Raw genomic sequence first — 21,107 nt, forward strand, 5'->3', positions numbered from 1 at the left:
TCTTTCCATCTTCTCTTTCCCTCTCTTTTTGTCCTTTTTGTTTCTTTCTTTAAAATAATTATAAATTAAAAATCTATGCTATTTAAGGCAGTATTATTTTTTCATGTAATTATTATTCATTTTTTTTTATAACAAATAGATCGTATTAATGATTAAATTTGAATAAGGGATCGGAATTTAAATATATTTCACTAAATTGGTCCAATTACCCTTAATCATGGTAGAAGAATGCGAGTTTAGAGTAATATCAAGTCAATTAAACTACCTGAACTATATTATATTATTCATCTATATTTTTATTGAAGAAGAAAAAAATTTAAGCTCGTTGCAATAAATTGATTAGATATTATGTATAAGTAGGCTATTGTTATTTATTAGGATGAAAAGTATTGTAAAAAAATTTCCTTATAAAAGAAAAATATATCGTAAAATCTAAGAATAATCTAAGAATAAATAGTTTAGTTTCAACAAATAATCGATAAATAATTTAATTGAGATATATTAATAATGAATTAATAAAAAGATTATAAATGATGGTAATGATGATAAGGCAACAGGGTCAAAGAAAGGGGGAGAGGAGAGGGAATTGATTAGATTCGAATCTCGAAGTGATAGTAACGCGATAACAAGCAAATTAGCCTTTCATTAAACTATTTTAGGAAGGATGTCGAGAATAATGATCTAAGATCAACTGGCATTATCGGGTTGTACATCTCGATATTCTTCACTCTCCCTGTGTACGAGGACATGAACAACCGTGGCGGCGGATTGTTGTCTAAGTAATGCCGGTCTTGAAGGCGGTGCTGAATTCTCTGGACTGGGTTCCGTAACAAGTATGCTTACATCGGTAGATTCGATTGGCAGCGGAGCTGGTTCAGGAGCTGGTTGATGTTTCTTTCGAAGGCTACCGCAACGTCTGCTAAATGCTTCTTTGATATCACGATGTAAGGTGTTCAGAGAGAGTGTTGTAGCGCTTGGCGGAAGTGATTTGCGCTTCGTAGGAAGACTGGGGACTTCCTCGTCGGGATAACTTTCAACGGCATTTTGTCGGCCGAGAGTTGGACCCCCGATTGATCTATTGTAAATTATTATCGTATTATAATTTCATTCTTTAAAGTTTATCTAATAAACTTAAAGATTTGAAAAAAAAAAGTATACTGAATAATTCTGGAGTTCAATGATTTTTCCCAATTTTAATTACTTTTAACTATGGTTTTTCATTTGAATTTCGTTTTTCAAAGTTTCATTTCTCAAAGAAGAAGAAATCATCATGAACACTTATTAAATACATTATATTAAATAAAAATGTAATACATTGGTTAAAAAAGCTATTTTCTTTGAACAGAACTTTTTCTTAATTACTTTGTTATGATAAATAAATAATAGAAAAAATTTGCAATTGGACTTAATCTTAAAAAAAATTTAAGGAAAGTAAAAATTTAAGTTAAAAGATCTTTTTATCAAGTAGTGAAAAAAATAATAAGGAATTATTTAACCCAACTTAAATTCAAGACTCATGAAATAATTGGTTACTAATTATTATAAGTACTAATTTTATTTTTTTCAAGATTATTAAGATCCAATTATCGCTTAAAATTTTTTATATTACAACAAAATAATTAAAAAAGTTCTATTGAAATCTATAAAAAAATTATATAATAAATTATATGCTCATAAATTTTTTTATTTAAAAAAATTAAAATCTAAATAATCTTATCATCAGCTTTATTGATTTGTCTTATCATTTCATTTGAAAATGATAGTAATGAAATGTTTTTATTCGATATGAAAAGAGAAATGACATATGTATATGTTTTTATATGGAAACTTCAAGTTAAAGTTAAATTAGATTATGTAATGAATAGAAGGGATTTCAAAGATTAAAGAGATTAAACTCAGATTATGTTTACTCAACTGTTAATGATAGCGATAATTTCATTAATTTTGAAATTGATGCATATAATTCAGATAATTAAGATTTGCTGGAAAAATAATAAATAGAAATTGAATGCAAACATTTATAAGAATCTTAGTGATTGAAAGTATCGATGGGTGCATTCGCATGAAATATAAACGATTAATACAGAATTTAAATAAAATACAATAAAAAAATTTGTTTTTTAATTTTCTACTTTTTTTTTTTGCTGTTTCCGCATAAAATTACATATACATTAGCATATTTATACTTCACTATTAGCGCTTTATAAGAATGATACTTTGTTCATAGAGATAGCTCAATCTATCTATCTATATATATATAATAGTATATATATATATATATAAAACGAAATCTTAGTCTTTTATCTTCAAGATCTTGAAATATTATTATAATATTATTAAAAAAAATTGCTAAAATAAAGTTTTTAAAAAAATCTTAGTCAAATAATCAAAATTGAGAAAAATCATTAAACTGTAAAATCACCATACGTTATTAAACGTGTATTGAAAACGATTAAGAAAAGGAAACGCAAACCTAGTGTGTAGATCAGAGGAAGTAGCAGAAGCAACAGAGGAACCGGTAAACGTTTGTTGTTCTGTAGTCGGCGAGGGACGGGATACGGTCAGAGCGGGAGGAGGCAGGTCCTCGTGAGTACCGGTGGCGCCGGAGAGCAACAGCAGAGGTAAGTTTGGAAAAAGCCATGCCGAAGCTGTACCGAGCTCGCTGAAATCGCTGGCGTCGCTGGCCCTCGAGGACTTGCGACTACTGGCTCGGCTACCTCTATGCACATGTAGAAAAGCCGATACTTTGCCACTCCATCCACCCCCGCCCCTACCCTCGTTCCCACCACCAGGACTCGACGTCTGAGTCTGAGAATCCACTTCTTGAGCCATCCTTTCACGTTCCTTTTTCGCCCTGAATAACGTAATGTTGTAGACTCTTATTGTAGAATCGTGTTTTAAAAACGAGATAGAAACATTAATTAGCATTACTCACGTTATATATTCCCTGATGGTACGTTGAATCAACCTAGCTGCTTTGTCTTGACGTTTCCACATTCTTGTTGAAGAAACAATTTCTAATTCTTTACGAGTGGGAAATTGTTTCTTAAACTTAATATCCATTTGTTCCTGCAGCTTTCGAAAATCTTCAGACTCTTCTACGTGTCCAAGGACGTGCTTGACAAGTGCGTGCAGAATGTCCAGACAATGAATCTTATTACCCTTTGCGATAGGTAGATTAAAACTAACTAATGCAACCATATTGGGCTTCGAAATCCCTAATGGTGGATCCAGGCTTGCTATGAAATCGCTTAATTGCGAAAAATTTATAAATTGTGTCGCGTGCGGATCGTATCTACGAATTAATTATGATTACAAGTGTTAATATCGATCTTGCGATAGAGGGCATAATCAGAAAGAAAAATAGGATAGAAAAATACAAAAGTAAATGTAACACTTACTTGGACCATCGAATGTAAAACATTTCAAGATCGTCTTCGACAATACCGATTTCTTCTTCTTGATGGGCCTGATTAAAATTCTCGAGAATAATAGCAATGTACATATTGATAACGATCATATAGCTGATTATGATGAAAGAAGTAAAATAAGTTATTGCCAATAGAGGATATCCGCAATTTCCATTCAATTGCCGATTAGTTGGAGTCGGATCGCAATTCGGTGGTTGTACCATCAATGATTCTAACACATCGTTCCAACCAGCTGAGGTCATTAATCGAAACAGTAATTGCATGCTTCTACCAAAAGTTTCAAAATTTACCTACAGGGAATGAAACGAGGAAATAAGAAAAAACAAATAGAGAGGGAAAGATAACACGTGATCAAAAAAGTAGGGATATAGAAAAAAATAAATTGGAAAAAATTTAAATGACATTACTCACCATATCGTCAAGCGCACCTTGTTTCTTAACGTGACCAAATACTGACATGCCGATAATGGCATAAATAAAAGTAATTAGAGCTAACAGGGCACCGATGTTGAACAGCGCTGGAAGACTAACCACCAGAGCGAAGAGCAGTTTGCGAATACCTTTTGCTGCTTTTATGAGCCTTAAGATTCTACCAATTCTGAACACTCTCACGACTCGCAGGAGCGTCGGGGACACCGGAAAGTCTACCATAATATCCTCCATTAATATTCCTAATATTGAAGCCAGCACAAGGAGGAAATCGAACAAGTTCCATGGCACCGTGAAATAATGATATCGAAGTCCTATTATTTTCACGATTGCTTCTAAGCCGAAAACAGTTGTGAAAAATGCATTCGACACTTCAAGGACGAAGAAAATTGGATGAGGTTGATCGTAATGCTCGATTCCCATTGTCAGCATGTTGAGAAATATCAAAATGAAAATTGCTATTTCAAATCTGGAAACATTTAGTAGTTGTTGTTTATATAGTAAAATCGATAAAAAATCGTGTTTTATATTTCTCGAAAAAAAAAAAAAAAAAGAAAAGAGAAAAATTCGATGGTAAATAAAAAAAAAAAAAAAAGAAAATGCGTAAAAAAGCAAATAGAAAAGAGATTTAGATTCATTTACCTGCGTGAATTCGATAGATCATAAAACATTGCGAGGATTTGATTCATCGGACGCTTTATCACTTTTTGCGGCTTTTTACGGCCAAGTTTTTTCATGGCAGTGTAGTAGTGTTTTTGACTTTCGGTCAAAAACATTTCTAGCACTCCACCTTCGTACTGAAAATAGGGATGAAAGGGAATGAAATGGGGAAGAAAGTTTCAGCGTTCGACGAAATATGTAAAAAATTATTTTTCAAAAATCTCTTTTCGATCGAGTTTATGTTTCTTACCTTTTTCTTTAACATGTTAAAGTTGTCTATAATTACTCCGATAAAGAGATTTAGTGTAAAAAAAGAGCCGCAAACGATAAATATCACAAAGTAGAAATATGCGTAGATGTTTGCTTCTCTTTGAGGTTGAAGATCTACACCTCTTGCGTCTACCGCATCCTGCATCACCTCCATCCACCCTTCGAAAGTGGCTACTTGGAACAAAGCTAGATATGCTATTCCCACGTGATCAAACGTGATTTTACTATTTTCCCAAGAGTAATTTTTTCTCAAACAATCGTCTTTCGTGTTTACAATCTATAGAAGTAACGTTCATCGATTCAAATTTTCTTCCTTTCATTTTTCTCGACTTTTTCGATAATTTAGCTTTTTTTTTTTTATCATTAAAGCGGAAGAAAAACAATAAAGAAAGATTCTTACTTACCGATATATCTAATAATTCGCCGTACTCGTTAACGCATTTGAAAAATTTGCCGCCAAAAAATTGTACACCCATTATAGAAAATATCAGCCAGAACACGAGACAGACGAGGAGCACGTTGAATATACTAGGTATCGCATACATCAACGCGTTCACTACGATCTAGCAAAGACAAAAAAAAGAAAATACGGGATACTTCTAACTTCCAAGCTTTAGGAATGTATTAGCCATCTAATCTACATCATTAGCATTGATCTACTCAATCTCTTACCCTCATGCCTTGCCATCTCGATATTGCTCTTAAGGGTCTTAGTGCTCTCAAAGTTCTTAGAGATCTTAGCACTTTCAAATTTTCGTTTTCTTCTATCAACAGACTAAATGTTGATACCTGTTCAAGAAAAATTAAATTACGATTTTTGAAGATACTCGTTTATTTTCTTTTTTCTTTCATCATTCAAAGAATATATAACATGCTGTTTGTATATTATAACGAATGATAAAATTAATCGTGAATTTTTTCTAAAAATTTTTAAAAATGTTCTAATTAAAACGAAAACGGTAAAGGCTGAAAATAAATAATTTCTTATTTATATATAAATAGTACATAAGTAAATATTTAAAGAAAAATTTTCATATTTTATATACGATTTCATTAACTGAAATGAAAAAGAGACAAAATAAAAATAATCGGATAGTTACTTTATTTAAACATCTAGGAAACAACAATGATAGCGGTGCATAAAATGCTATGCAAAGCAATACACTTGAGGTTTTTTTTAAAGCATTTTACAAAGCTGAAGCTATCTATATGTATTTTTTTATTATGTTATTATGTTTTTTATTATGTTTATATTTATTATGATTACGATATTGAAATTTATCGAAAATTAATTGTGCATGTATCAATACTAAATAATCTTCTTAATTATAAGATAAGTGCACTAAAAAGGAAAGAAAAATCATATTATTCTTGATATTATTCTTGATTGACTTTTCTTTAGCTATTTTACTTGGAAATTGTTGTATACATGTATTGCATATGTACAAGATATTTAATAACAGATATTCAAATATTTAAATATTTAATAATTTATCACATCAAAATAAAACGAAAAATAAAAGAATTATATTATCTTTGTTATTTATTTGTCATTGGCTTTGTTATTTATTTAGCAACTAAAACTGAAAACGAGCTTTAAATGTAATTCTTAACTTTCATATTTTGATTTGATCATCTAAATTTTTAAATTTTTATATCTAAAAAAAAAAAAATGACTTAACTTTGTTTAAATTCAAATATTTGTAATCTGTTCGTTACATAAAAAAAAAAAAATGAATTTGCCGATTAACTCTTTCCTTATTGATTTTAAAAAATATAATTTTGCGTAACTTTTTCCACTCGCGTAAAGTTTAATTTTCGAATTATTTAACAAAAAACTTTCGATATTATTGCATTGAATTCCACCTATATTATGTATGCATTCGCAGAAGCACGTACGACAATACGCGACCGCTACTTTTCAATTGTTTGCATAAACACAGTGAACAAATATCATTATACTTAGTATCCATAGCAAGTTGGGCATCTTTTCAGATCTCCGGAATGTGAAAATAAAGTATAAAACAATCCTTGAGCGATCGAAATTATTATATTACAATGGTCGAAGTTAGTTTTTCCGTTGTATATAGATTGATCCGTAATTCATAGATCACAAATGAAATCAAGGCTCGAAATAAAACGAAAATGTAGAATGAATTTTTCTCCTATGAATAAAACGTACATTTCGATCCTAAACCAAATAAGAAAAAAATTTCAAATGTAAATAAAATTCTTGATTGAATACGAATGAATTAATCAATAAATGATTATTCTATATGAAAATAAAGAAAAAATAAAAATTTATTATTTAAGTCCTTGTTTTGAAAAAATTAAAAGTCCTATAATCGATGAATTTTCAAATTCTCAATAATTAATTTTTAAATGAAATATATGTATTTTACATTTTTTACTTATTTTCGCGTTTACAATAATCTTTTATAGTTCATTCATATGCTATAGAAAATTAATTTCACTTATATTTGAAAAATTTTCAAATTTGCTTTAAAAAAATGAACATCCATGTAATTTAGTTATTCTTAATTTTCGTATTATTTCAAATCATAGAATCTCTTTGATCTCATTTATACCATAAATTATAAATAATTCTGTATATACAAAGAAAATTTAAAAAAAAATCACGTTCAATTTCATAAAAAAGTAGATTTTCAAGTTCATTTATTATATATGATTATCAGTATTTTAAGTTGCGATTGAACGTATTACAAGCACATATATAAACATATATAAGCAATGATTTAGTATTAAAATTTTTTGCAAATAATTCGAAAATTAAAGCTGACCACCAGTTATGCATAAAAAAAAGTTCAAAAGTTTTTTATAACATATTTCAAGCTCATTAAGATCAATGAGCAGGAAGCTAATCGGCAGATTGACCATGAAAAAAAGTTTCAAAGTTAAATGATAGTGTTTAAAAATCAAAATGTGAAATCATTTGCACTTTGTAATATTTTACAATGCAATATGTAATATTCTATATTGGGATTCGAAAGAATAAATATTAAAATAATTAATAAAAAAACTATGAAAGCATAAATAAAAAAAAAACTAATAGAAAATTATTGAAATATTCATTAAATGAAATTTGAAATATTTACAAACATTATCATTAAGGTTGATGATATAAAAATAAATGTTTCAAAAGAATGTATTTTATTAATCAAACTAGAGAGAATATCATAAACAGACAAATCTTGCACACATTTTTTATTCACAATTTTTCAACACATTTCAATCAAATGTAAAAAAAATTCTAAATATCTCGATAATTAGAATTTTTATAGGATTTTAATCTATATTTAGCACATTTCAAATTTTAATAAATCTTAATCTTCAATAAAATAATATATAATTTCTTAATTGAAAATCAAAAGTTTCATAGACTGATACTAAGAGAATAGAAAAAATTCATTGAAAAAATAAAATAAAAATAAAAATTTTGTGCCACTACATATTAATATATAAGATTAATTGCATGCTTTATTCTATATCTATTATTTTATTTTATTTTATTAATCATATTTTTTTCATAACTAATCATTATAAAAATATTATAGTTGAAATATAATATACATATTATATTAATTTTTATTTATCAATTCTTATTATAACTTAATAAGTAAATAAGTAATTAATAAATAAAAATAAATTAAAATATAATATGGATATAAGAATATAAAAATATATACAGGATATTATTTCAATAATTCTGTTACAAAACGATATCTCTTAGCAAATATCAAGAGAATAAATTCGATTTGAATAATTAAGGTCATCGATATTTTTTAACAATTGCATATTTTTATCATTATAATATAATTAATAATTAAAGTCAGGATCCAATAAGTTAAATAAAAAGTCTTCTTGAATAAAAAAGAAAATTGATTTCTTGATAGTCTAATTTTTTACATTCAAGGTCGCTTGAAAGTCATAGTATCATAGTATTTAGGTCATTTGATCGATCTTGACCTCAGTTATTACGTTATGATGATAAAAATATGTAGTTTCGTTCAAAAAATATTGGTAACCTTGATAAACTTCTAAAAATATAATCTTGACAAAAAATGCTATGTCTTTGTCTATTTTTAACCAAATAATTCATTCCTTTGATATTTCTACGTAGAATTATAAATAAAAAAAATATCACTTTGTAACATAGTTATTATGTGTAGTATACACGTAGGAAATTTCTAGATTGCAATTTTGTTTTGATTTGAAGTGCATATTTGAAAGATATCTTGTTCTAATTGTGAAGTTATATCTGATAATGAAAATTTTATAATTTAATCTGTATCTCTTACATCTCTTTTCGCTTAAATTAATAAAAGATTTTTAACTTTTCGAAGTCATACTTTTGATTATAAGAATAATTTATACATTAAAATTATTAAAATCGTAAAACTAACAACAAAAATATGCATATTTTTCACTAAAAATTCTAGTGGATCTTTATAATTTCATATTAATTTCGTATTAATTTCATATTATTATTTTGAAAATCATTCTATATATTGAAAAAATATTAATATCTACAATTTAGGAGATTATGCAATTTATGAATAGAATTTTTCATTTTATATTATAAAAAAATTATCGAATTATTCCTTATTCATTCTTACAGGAATATTTCGTGTAATGAATATATATAAAAAAATATGTAACGATAAAAAATAGTACAATCGATTTATTAATATCGATATCAAGATTCGAAACTTTACATGAGTTCATAATATAAAAAAAACTAATATTAAGGTGGAATAAAAAAAATTGGACAAATTAATTGGACAATAAATTTTGATGGATCGAATTAAGATATAAAGCGTTGCAAGGATATTTCAGCCATGATCAAATTGAGTAGAAGCAACGTATTAATATTGCACGTACCTGAGTCCGCAAGGCGACACATATAAAAAATGTAAGAAATAAATGCATAAAAATGAAGAAGACAAAGTAAGGCAAAGAGCGAAATCGTAACACGATAGTTACGATCGGCAATAAAGAAAAATCCATGCAGCAAAGATGGACGTAAAATTTACACATGCGCTCACGCACACGTATATGCTTTTGCTTACACATACACGGAACACATATAACATATATATATATATATATATATGCCTGTGTGTGTATGTGTGAGTGTGTACGATTGAAATCGATGCTGGTGTTGAATTTATAACTCTACTTACAAAGACAATTATAAAATCCAAGATTGTCCAAAAACTGGTGAAATATTTGCAGAAACCCAGAGCTAACCACTTGAGTAACATCTCAATACTGAAAAGCGCACAGAAGCCAAGATTGGTCCAATAGAGGATTTTCTTCAAAAAAGGATTATCATCTAGGTAAATATCTTCAAAACAAAGCGTTATGGAAGATGCAAAAATTAAAACTAGGATCATCCATTCGAAGCCAGGCGTGTCAACGACCGATAGAATCATTGTTCGTAGTTTGATCCATTTTTTGCCAATAGCTGTTGCAATACACCGATCGATGCAGGTACACCTGCACATACAATATCGCTATCAAACGTCATTCAACACGGGCAGAAGAAGAGAAATTCGAAGTGCGGTCAGATTGGTTCTTACTTCTGGTAACACTGTCGTGGAAAGCAATCTTGCGGTTCTTTACGCCGATTACTCCTTCCAAATCCGGGGAAAGAACCCATCCCGTCGATATATTTTCCCTTGCTATCTCTTCTACCACCAACCGTCAGCTCGTCGACATAACTGACGAGCGCGTGCCAAGGTCGCTTAGGTATTCGATCCTCGTGTCTAGGAAATGGATCTTTTTGAGGTAGCATCGCCACTCTTTCCTCCGCGGGTGCTTTTTTCGAACACGAGGAATCTCTCACGACTTCCAGATCTTGACATTCCTCTTCCTTGCTTTCGCTCATTTCCATCTCTTTTTCTTTATTCGAGTAATTCTTCTCGTCATACGTTGCTTCGTCCTTTTCTTCATCTTCGTCCTTTTCCCACTGTTCGTATCTTTGCCCTTCCATCTGTGACTGAGAGTAAACCGGATCGTAAGTAAAAACTGGCTGATTTAAACTTTCTTGATAAGACCTGTTGTAAACGTTATCCCTTGGAAGGTTGAGCACTGTCTCTTGAATGGCGTATTTAGTCTCGTTGTCGGATCGATCCATAACTCTCCGCACGATCTTTTCGAAGCGAGGGTCTTTTCCTCTTCCTTTTGCGACAATTTGACCCATCCGGGAACATTTATTTTTCCTTATAATCGAACGAATACGATCGAACGACCTTGCGAGTTTCGAATCCTCGCCGACCTCTTCCTTTTTCTGCTTCAACTCTTCCGAGTTGAAGCTGTTGAGCAGTAAGGCAAGGAAGAGATTCAACACCATAAAATTACCCATGACGAGAGCCGGTAAAAATATAGCGAAGCATGCCTCGGGTCCGTCTTCTTGTTCCGCTCTCATGCAATCCCATAACGGCTCGATCCATTCTCCGCAAAGTATACGAAATATCATCATAAACGAGTGAAAGAAATCATTAAAGTTCCAACGTGGTACAGGATCAGGATAGAATTTGTCTAATGTGTAATCTTTACTGAACAATTGCATGCCGATCACGGCGAATATGTAAATCACGATCACCAGAACTAGGGTGAGATTTCCAAGAGCGCCGATCGTCGAGATAATAATGCTGAGGAGAACCTTCATCGTTGTCCAGGATTGTGCCAATTTTAACACACGCAGAAGCCTCAGTCCGCGTATCACGGAGAGACCGTCTACCAGCTCGAAGGTAAGATCTATCAGAGACGCTGACACTATTATCAAATCGAAATTGTTCCATCCGTTGGCGAAGAAATCTTTACTCAGCGCCAACAGCTTCAGCAAGCATTCGAAGGTGAAGATACTGGTAAACACTTTATTACCGATGTTGAGCGCCTGTCGTATCGATTCGCTCATTCCGTGATGTTCCATTGCCAAAAAGCCGGTATTGAGAACGATGCACAGTGTGATCGTCAACTCGAATAGTGGGTCTCTCACTACCTAGATACGAGCCACTGGTCAATCGAGAGTCGAGCGTTTTCTTTTCCTTTTTTTTTTTTTTTATCCGCTATAAGTTCTATTCGTTTGATTTTAACAATAATTTGTTCATTTCGAAAATGATATATATCCGTAACAAATATCGAATTATATTATGTTATAAAAATACTTGCGTTCTCATTTCCGAAGACGCTCCCCTCTCGACGCTATCTTTACCTTTTTAGCATACCTACCTTGTACAAGCAATTCTGAAATCGTAGCCAACCCTCGTAATCTACGCAGCATTGGATGCATTTTTCACAATTTCTATCCGGTAGATCATCTAGAACACGAGACGAATAAATCGTTAATAATTCTCATTTTGAATCTATATACGATGAAATGTCTCCGAAATCGTAGAATAATAAAATTGAAGGGGATAGATGATTTCTTAAAAAAAATGTAGAATAAAATTTTTTATGTAAGGTAAGTATTTAAAAAATTTGTTGTTTATGAGGGTATTTAAAGACAATCTGCTTCGATCACGTAATTTGGCTAGTCATTCCTATTCGTGTTTGTGAATAACAACGTGAATAAATATTTGGTATAATTTAAAACGTAAGACTGACAATAAATGAACCAAGCAGATTGAGTTTAAATACATAATTGCATACATAATTTGACAAATTCTCAAACTTAATCTTTTCGAAAAAATTTTATTCCATATTTTCAATTCATTCTTTATTTTTTTTTTTTCCACGGTTGCGCCACGATTTCAGAAACTCTCTGCACGTATAAATGATCCTACCTAAAATAACAATGTGCGATAAATACTCTGGCGGTAAAGTGTACATTTGTTTCTTTGTTTTCACACCATTGCATTTAAACACTCGAAATTCTCGAGTGGGTCCGCCAGTAAGAGAGACTGGAACATTTGCAGATGTTCGAAGATAACCACCGGAATGCGTTGCCTCCGATTCTTCTCGTTCATTGTCGTTCACTTCCGTTTCATTGTTCATCCCATTTCTCGTTTGATCCGGATTCGTTTCACCATTGGCGTCGCCATTCTTATTATTGGTGGGCGTCCTCTCCTGCCAGTTGCCTCTACATTCTTTGTTATCGCGTCTATCGTGCTCTTCCACGGATGTGACATCATCGGCATCATGATCGTCGACAACCCCGGAATCATCTAACGACGATTGTTGATTACTGTTGTTACTTGCTTGTCGAGAATGAAGCATACCACGATTTGGCGCCAATCTATGAACTCCATTATTCTCAGCTGTTCGCGGACTGACATTTTGTAGAAGTAAGTGAGACGGTCGAACGTTTGAGTGTCTTGGACTTGGATTCGGGCTCGGTGTCACCGACCTAATCGGTGAGAAAATTATAATAAAAAATCATCTAACTTTTTTTTTTTTTTTTTTTTTTTTCTAAAAAAAATCTTTCAACAATTTTTCCATTTTCCGCGCACAGTTCAATTCTACTCAAGTGATAAAAGGTATACCTGCTTGGCACAGAGCCACCTTTATCTTGACCAGATGAACTGGAACCGGCAGTGCTTCTCCCACGTCTTCTTCTTCGCGTCTTTTTACGAGTGTAACTACTTAAGAGAACCCCTTTTCTTGCATCCAATTTTTTTTGCTTTTCTTTGGCAAGCGTCTTCACATTGATTTTTGTCGGGTCGAAACTAAACGTCGAGTCCTCGCGATGGTCGGTTAAATCCTTCCTTCGTTCCTGTTATACCAATCGTAAGAATGAAAGAAATCGAAAGCGTGCAGTTGAAACGATTACACACCTCGTTTGTAATTTCTGCTTCCTCCTCGTAACTCAATGCAACGACAGCAAGCATCAGGTTGATCAAATAAAATGATCCAAAAAACACGACCACCGTGAAGAACGAGACGCTGATAGGTCCGCACGCCGACAATACCTAATGGACCAATATTATCATTTCTTGATCATGAATATAAATATTGATTATCAAAGCATAATGATAATGATTGCAAAGTAAAATAATTAGAAATAGATAGTGTTAAAACACATCGAAAAATCAAGGAAAATAATAATTTATAAAAATATTATAACTTAGGACATTGTTATGATAATATAAATTTTTATTTAATTAATAATAATTTTTTTGATTGAATTTAGATTCAATTTTAAATGATTAGATTAAATTTGTTAACTTTGTTTTTATGATAAAATGTTTTTATTATAAATGTCTAAAAATAATAAAATAATAATTCGTACAGAAAATTGACTAACTACCTTATTGTAGACGTCTTCCCAATAATCTAAAGTAATCAACTGAAACGTGGTGAGCATTGACCACAAAAAATTGTCAAAATTTGTATAACCATGATTTGGATTTGGGCCAACGCAAAGGCAAATGTAACTTTCGTTGCAATGTCTGGAAGGTAGATTTTTCGCGTTAAAAACGAGATGTTATTTAGAATACTCGCGCCTAGTAATGAACCAAGTTTGGCTAACCTGGCGCCAGTCGCGTTACCGCAAATTATTGGTTCTTCATCTTCGTCGAATGCCCAGTTGGATGAGTTCCAAGTCCACCTGTGGACGGTATAAGGTATCGGTTAATGCCTCTTGAGAGTCAACGAGCTATTGTCTCTCAAGTAGATACATATGTATATGCATACATGCATATAAATACTATGGAAGCAACACGTATATGTAACAAGTATATTCACATGTATATGGTAAACAATACGTACTCTTTCCAATCGACTTGTGTATCATTGAATTCCAAATTTTTAACACATTTATTTCGAAGTTCACCCATATAAACTTGTAGAGCAAAAAGTGCAAAAACCATCAGACAAAAGATCGTGAGCGTCATTACTTCGGCAAGTTGCTTAAAACTATGTAACAATGCATTTATGATGGTTTTTAAGCCTGCAAGAATATTGGGTAAACGATTATTTTTCCATTTTTTAATTCCTTATTTCCATATAGTAAATAAATTTTTTTATAAACTTTTTAATACACGAAAATTAATATTTATATTTCTATGAAAATATGAAATATAAACATTTCTGTCTTTTATTATTGATAAAGCGATTTATTAATATATTAAAAATAAATTTTTTCTTTTATATTTAATATGATAATATATTATTATATATCGTTACAATTCTTAAGATAATATAAAATATGTATAATTACAATGGACTTTTAAATAGATTTATATGCTTTAAATATCCTTTGTACTGGCCTTTAAACAATTTTTTTCCATTTATAAAAAGTCTGTATAATAGAATATTGTAAATATAGAATATTATATTTAAATAAATAAAACTTTTTGTAATAAAATTTTCTAAAAATAGTTCCAACTAAAAATAACCATAAGAATCTTTCACGATATACTACAACACTCTCTGTGATTCATTAATTAGAAAATCGGATTTGTACGACATTTTATATTATAATTACGAGAAGAAAAAGGGAGAAAAAAATTTCCGATTATTAATACTCGCTTTTCTTAGATTCTTACCAGGCATAATTGAAACGGTTTTAAGAGCTCTCAATACTCGAAATGTTCTCAACCCAGCTAAATTTCCTACTTCCATCCCTATAGTCGCATAGCCACTAGTGATCACTACGAAATCCAACCAGTTCCACGGATTTCGCAGATAAGTATATTTATTGAGCACAAATCCCTTAGCTATCGACTTGATCACCATTTCAGCCGTGTATATAGCTAAGAATATATATCTGAAAGAAATAAAAGGAGGCGAAGACACGTGTTACATTACCCTATCCTAAATGTCTAATTAATTCGAACGGTTGAATGGTTTGTGAAAAATGCTTACTCGGCTTCCTCGATAGTTTCCGTCATGGCGAGGAAGGCACAATTTAATATTATCGTAGCCATGACTACATAATCGAAGTACTGATTCGTGCTTAAGTAAATACAATATCGCCTTATAGGATTCCATGGAGAAAATATGAACCAACTGTTCGTCGCCGTAAATCTGTGGATGTAATTTTTACGAAATCTCTTCGATACTACGCAAAATGTCTGAAACACACGATACATGAATCAAATCATCGAATTTCACGAGAATCGGAGAGAAGAGATATAAAAAAATATTGATCCTTTTGGTAATCTTCGAAAAATATTTCTTTTTATTTATTTTCAATAAATATCCAATAAATATTTAACTCTTATTATCCGATGATTGGATCACTTTTGATCCAACTTTTGATAATAACGATAGATAGTAACAAAAATTAGGTAAATTTGTATATATTATTGGCCAGTATAGTACTTTGTATTCTTGATTATTTCTTGATCTGTACTTTGAGAATTAAACGTTTTTTATATTATAACAATTACGATTTGAAAAAATATTTATTTAAAGAAAAAAAGAGATGTTTGCTTTGATTTTGATCATTCTTATGAAATAACATTTACGTATTTTTTATCTTTCGAAATTGAATAAATTCTGCTTATCAATTTGACGATTTTAATTTTCTCTTTTGGTAACATTATAAATTCTATTCAAAATTTTTAATATTTTTCCACGCGTTTCATTAAAATTGAACTTTTATCATAAAATAACAAGAAAAGATAGGTGTGTTTAGATAGACGTACCTCGTCGTAAATAAAATTGTCGATTTCTTCGAGAGGCCTGCCGTAAAGATCGGTTGGGAAAGGTTCATATTTATTTGGAAGCACCGCACCATCTTCGACCGACATCCGTTTCTTCGGTTGAAATCCATAATCCCTGACAAGTTGCACAGTTCTATTCTCCAACCTGTCGAGGCTTTCTTTCGTGAACAGTTTAACCGTTTGTTTATTGTTCGTGGGAGTTTTAATCGTCGATTTATTGGCAGCTTGACCGTTTTCAATCCCGTTCCCTCCATCCAAAATCTCGCCTGCGGTCGTTGTCCTAGGCGTGCCAAGAGGATCCACTTGGATCTCCGCACTTCCGGAATCACCGGTCCCAGAATCGGCCGAAGCGCCCGCCACTGCTGTTAAAGGAGGTCGTAACCTCGCCACGTCCCTCGATCTCGACGCATCCTCATCCGCCGATTTAATCGTTTTAGAAAAATCTCGATGCTCGGATTCGATTTGCCTCGAACCTTTCTCCAAGTGTTCCGACTCAAACCGATCCTCGCTTCTTAAACGTTCCTCGCGTGCTATAAATTCAAGCTCAGCGTCCGAAACGGAGGATCTCGAACGCCTGTGACGCGTCTCCTCCGCGTACGATGTCAACGGATAATTTGGAAATATCGGCGAAGGTGTTTCACTAGTTTCGTACACGTGCTCGGTGTATTCAGGCGGGCTGAGGCCCGTGTACGGTGGCGGTGATGGCTTCTCCACTTCCGGGGGCGAGATCGCATCGCACTCGCTTGTTTCGCTAGCGGGTGAAATGAGTATCGAGGCGGAGGTTGAAGCGAAAGTGGAACTATCTTCTTGCCCCCTTCTCCCAGCAAAATCGCCAGTTGAAATAGGTATTTTAGAATTATCGATACCCGACTCCATCCATAACGTCTGCTCGGAAAATTCAGCGTGGGATCTTCGAATTGTGTCGGGTAGAACGCATCCTTCCTGTTGCTCGTGTTCCCTCCCACGGATTCTCTCGACAGACGGCGATCCATAATGATCCCCTCGCCTGATCGACTCGTCGAATCTGGATCTCGGTTCGTAATGAGCAACGGTCACCTCTGCCCTTCTCAATGGTTGAGGCGTCCTCGAAATCCCGATTCTCGACCGATCCAACAGCTCAAATTCCTCGGCAATACCCGTAGGAAGATTTAAACTTCTTTGGCTTCCAATCTCTCGTGACGATCTTTCAAGAATATCTCGCGCGGGACCATGAGATCGAGCACCAGTCTCTTCTGACGATCGAACGAGCTCTTGTCTGAAGAGATTCGTGGTGTAAAGGCCCGCCACTCGAGGTCGATTAGCGAAGCCATTGTCCTCAGAGCCGTTGCTCGGAGGGTTGGGAGAACCTTTATATCCCTCACGGCCACCTTGCGAAGGGATCATTGGAATCTTTGGTTCCTCGGTTCACCGAAATTTGTACCTTTCATCGTTGCGGTTCCTACACAGAACTTGTCCCGTTCTCGTTCCCTTTCCTCTTTTTTTCCTTCTTTTATCTACGAGATTTGCAAACTCGTATAGACTCTTCTGTAAATATCTCTTTTCTTAAATAGTAAACAAAAGTCTAGGAGACGCATAATACTGTTTACTCCTCGCGACTCGTTGGCTCGTTTCTCCTCGAAATCGTGGTGATACAACCCGTATTAAGGTGGAAGGCAGTTTTTTTTCCCGGTAGTTTGGTCGCCGGTCGTTTGATATTCGATCACAATGCGTTCGCATTCGATCACGTTTGTGGATACTCTTGTATTTGTGGTTCTTTTGAAATTTCAAAGGATGCAGCTGCTATTGACTGAGCGCGAACTCGAATGTATGTCGCGGTACAGTATATAGATTCTTCTTTTTTCGTCGATGACGATCGTGCCGCTGCGACGCGTTTCACCACCAAGCGGTAAAAAAGTCGAGAAGGAAATCGAAAATGAGAGAAACGGAAATGATTAGAAAGAAAGAGAAGGGAAATGTCAAATGAGTAACAAGAAAGAGGGAAGCCGGAAGATATGAAAAAAAAATAGAAAAAAAAAAAAGAAAGGGTAGAGAGTAGTATACTCGAAAGAGACGTTGCGTGATTTCTTTCTTTGATCTCTTGATGATCGATGTACCCCTAATCCGGTCTGCTCTGCGACGTTGTCTCCTGGATATCGTTCACACACGATTCCGTGGCTGATCGCATCGCGATAGAAAACAATGTCAAATAACAAGAAGAAATAACAATAGGAAATGACGCAAAATCAGTTGCTTACTGGTCACTCCAGTAACGTACAACACTCGCGAGTCATATTTACCATCTGCTTTATCCAAGGAGATTCGAAGATCAAGTTCTGAACAGTGTCCCGAATAAGATTTGAATGAGATGACAACGATGTGTCGACGAACGGGGTAAAGAGGAAAAAAGAATTAGACGAGAAAAACAACGTATAAAGCTTGGGGATAGTTAAAATGGCATGTATTAAAGTGAAAATGAGATCGAATAGAATCGGAATAAAAACTGATACGTATTTAAATATAACAAGTGAAAGTAACGTAAAGAGAAATGAGGTAGCAAAGAAAACGAAAGATTTAATAAAAGAAAAAGTGTTAAAAAAAGGGAAAGGCGAAGATAGAAGTAGAGACGAAGGAAAATAAGAAAGGAGACAGCGGTGTACCCTCGTCATATAGTTCGGTAAATTGTGACTTGAACAAAGGTGCAAAATCACGAACGTCTCCGACGAGAACTGTGACGATACTATGGACGAAGTCGATTCGTTTCGCGCGCGCGCGTATTGAACGACCGAGGAAAACGGCTTTGAGGTCTCTCTTTCCTTGTATAAGCGAATCTATCTAAACCTAACACATTGAAATACGTAGGTGCACACGCGCATCGGGGGTTATCGCTACCACGAAACTAGCGAACCACCAGCCTGCACGAATACTCTTTACCACCCTCCACGCTATCCCCCACTCTAGCTACAACTGACCCCTGCAGGTGATATTGTGGTCAGCAAACATTATGATTTCTTCGTCTTTTTCTCTTGACTAATCGTATTTTTTCTCTTTTTCTTTTTTTAAAACGAAACAAACTATTTCGGCGATGAGAGATCATAATGATTCTATGATTTAGAAAAAGTCTAATTTTTATACAACTATCGAATTTTCTATAAAATTATGGAATTATTTTGATGTGTCAACAACGTTGGTTCTTTTCCATTTTTATTTTTTTTTTTTCCAATTTTTTTTCTTTTCAATTGTCATAACACATTTTTTCAATCCAAGATATCTTTGCTAGTTTGAAAATTGTTTTGACGAATCTTTCATTTCCATATGACACATGTGATATTCATCTGCAATTTTCTCTTTGATCGACTTTAAATTTCAAATAAAACGTCCTAGTTCCTCAGGCTATATAGCTATAACTACAAACTGTCTTTCAAATACTTATTGATTTGTCCTCTAGCATTGCTTTTACCAAATAAAATATTTAAGTGATATCAATTTTATTTAAATGTAACATATTTAAAAAATAATTATATTTTAAAAAATAAATACATAATCCTTTGAAAAATATATTGTAAAAATATTAAATTGATATTTTACACTTATGAATGAGTTATTTTGACTTTCATACTTAATTTACTGACTAGTATTATACTTACATCTTTTATATTTTTTTCATAAAATATCAATTACTTAAAAAAGAATAGAAAATTAATTTAAATAAATTAACAATTTATTACTAATATTTCCTTATAAGATTTTACTATAAATATTATTTAAATAATATTTATTTTTACATTTATATTTTAACATTCATATATATTAAGATACGTTTATGTAATCTCAATATTCATAAATTCATTTTATATTATATATATATATATATATATATACAAATGTACATTTTATACATACATATATAGATAACTCTCGTATAATGCGGGATTTAGATTTTTGATTGTGTTGTGCAAGATTTTGATTTCATATAAAAAGTGAATTCATGTTTCAAAAACGTTATTTGTGTAACATGTTTCGAAACTGCATTGTAAAAATACTATATTATGCAAGAGTTACCTGTATATATAATGCGTACATATTGTACTATATTTGCATATATACATATGTATATTGAGAATCGACAGAAGATCAGAAGAATGATCATAAAAATAAATTTATGATGTATAAGAAAAGATTTCATAATTCGTAAATTAGCAAAAATATATTTTTGTTTTTAACATAAATAAAAAATATTGAATAAAATAACTTTTTTTTTAAACATCCTTCATATAAATTTAATTAATTCTTGTTACTTTCTAATCCAAAATATATAAAACAAAATCAAAATTAATTATATTAATCATAATATTTGTACATACGTATGCATAGCAAATATTCCAAGAAACGTAATAGGTTTAAAACATTAAAATTACAAGAAAAATAAAATTGATATTATTCTTAATATTTAAATATAGATTATTTTTAAATTGCTAACAATAAAATTTGTTGCACTATACGCCATTCTACCTATTTATAACATATTTATTTCTAAATGTATTAGAATTTGGTTTCACTATCGATTTAACTATAAAAATTCATTTCATTTATCATATAACGTTTTTAAATATAATATACATAACATATTACATAGCATAATAATCAAGTAATATATAAAGATTTATAAACATATTGAATTAAAATGAAAATCTAAGAAATTGTA

At 32.0% G+C, this 21,107-nt stretch overlaps 1 protein-coding gene across 2 annotated transcripts; it reads right to left on the bottom strand.

The window, feature by feature from the left end:
- Positions 1–306: 306 nt before the first annotated feature.
- On the bottom strand, positions 307–19,575 carry LOC100871164 (sodium channel protein 60E). Of its 2 annotated transcripts, none has more exons than XM_086914990.1 (22): positions 18,703–19,575; positions 16,409–18,286; positions 15,624–15,832; positions 15,305–15,525; positions 14,526–14,706; positions 14,287–14,364; positions 14,065–14,206; positions 13,592–13,726; positions 13,301–13,530; positions 12,602–13,164; positions 12,044–12,136; positions 10,394–11,813; positions 9,995–10,310; positions 5,463–5,579; positions 5,195–5,353; positions 4,771–5,067; positions 4,503–4,657; positions 3,843–4,329; positions 3,402–3,721; positions 2,936–3,295; positions 2,474–2,854; positions 307–1,075 (listed from the first exon to the last, which is right to left on the bottom strand). In XM_086914990.1, the coding sequence occupies exons 2-22, from the start codon at positions 17,807–17,809 to the stop codon at positions 688–690; spliced, it is 7,653 nt and encodes a 2,550-aa protein (XP_086771116.1). In that variant the 5' UTR covers positions 17,810–18,286; positions 18,703–19,575; the 3' UTR covers positions 307–687. The 2 variants fall into 2 exon arrangements, with proteins under 2 accessions (XP_086771116.1, XP_086771115.1); XM_086914989.1 differs by having other exon boundaries at positions 16,409–18,580.
- Between the last annotated feature and the right edge of the window lie 1,532 nt (positions 19,576–21,107).

This window comes from Apis florea, unplaced genomic scaffold (genome assembly GCF_048593485.1).
Source record: "Apis florea isolate Af1SG1 unplaced genomic scaffold, ASM4859348v1 contig_3758_pilon, whole genome shotgun sequence".
In the NCBI taxonomy this organism is placed as follows: domain Eukaryota; kingdom Metazoa; phylum Arthropoda; class Insecta; order Hymenoptera; family Apidae; genus Apis; species Apis florea.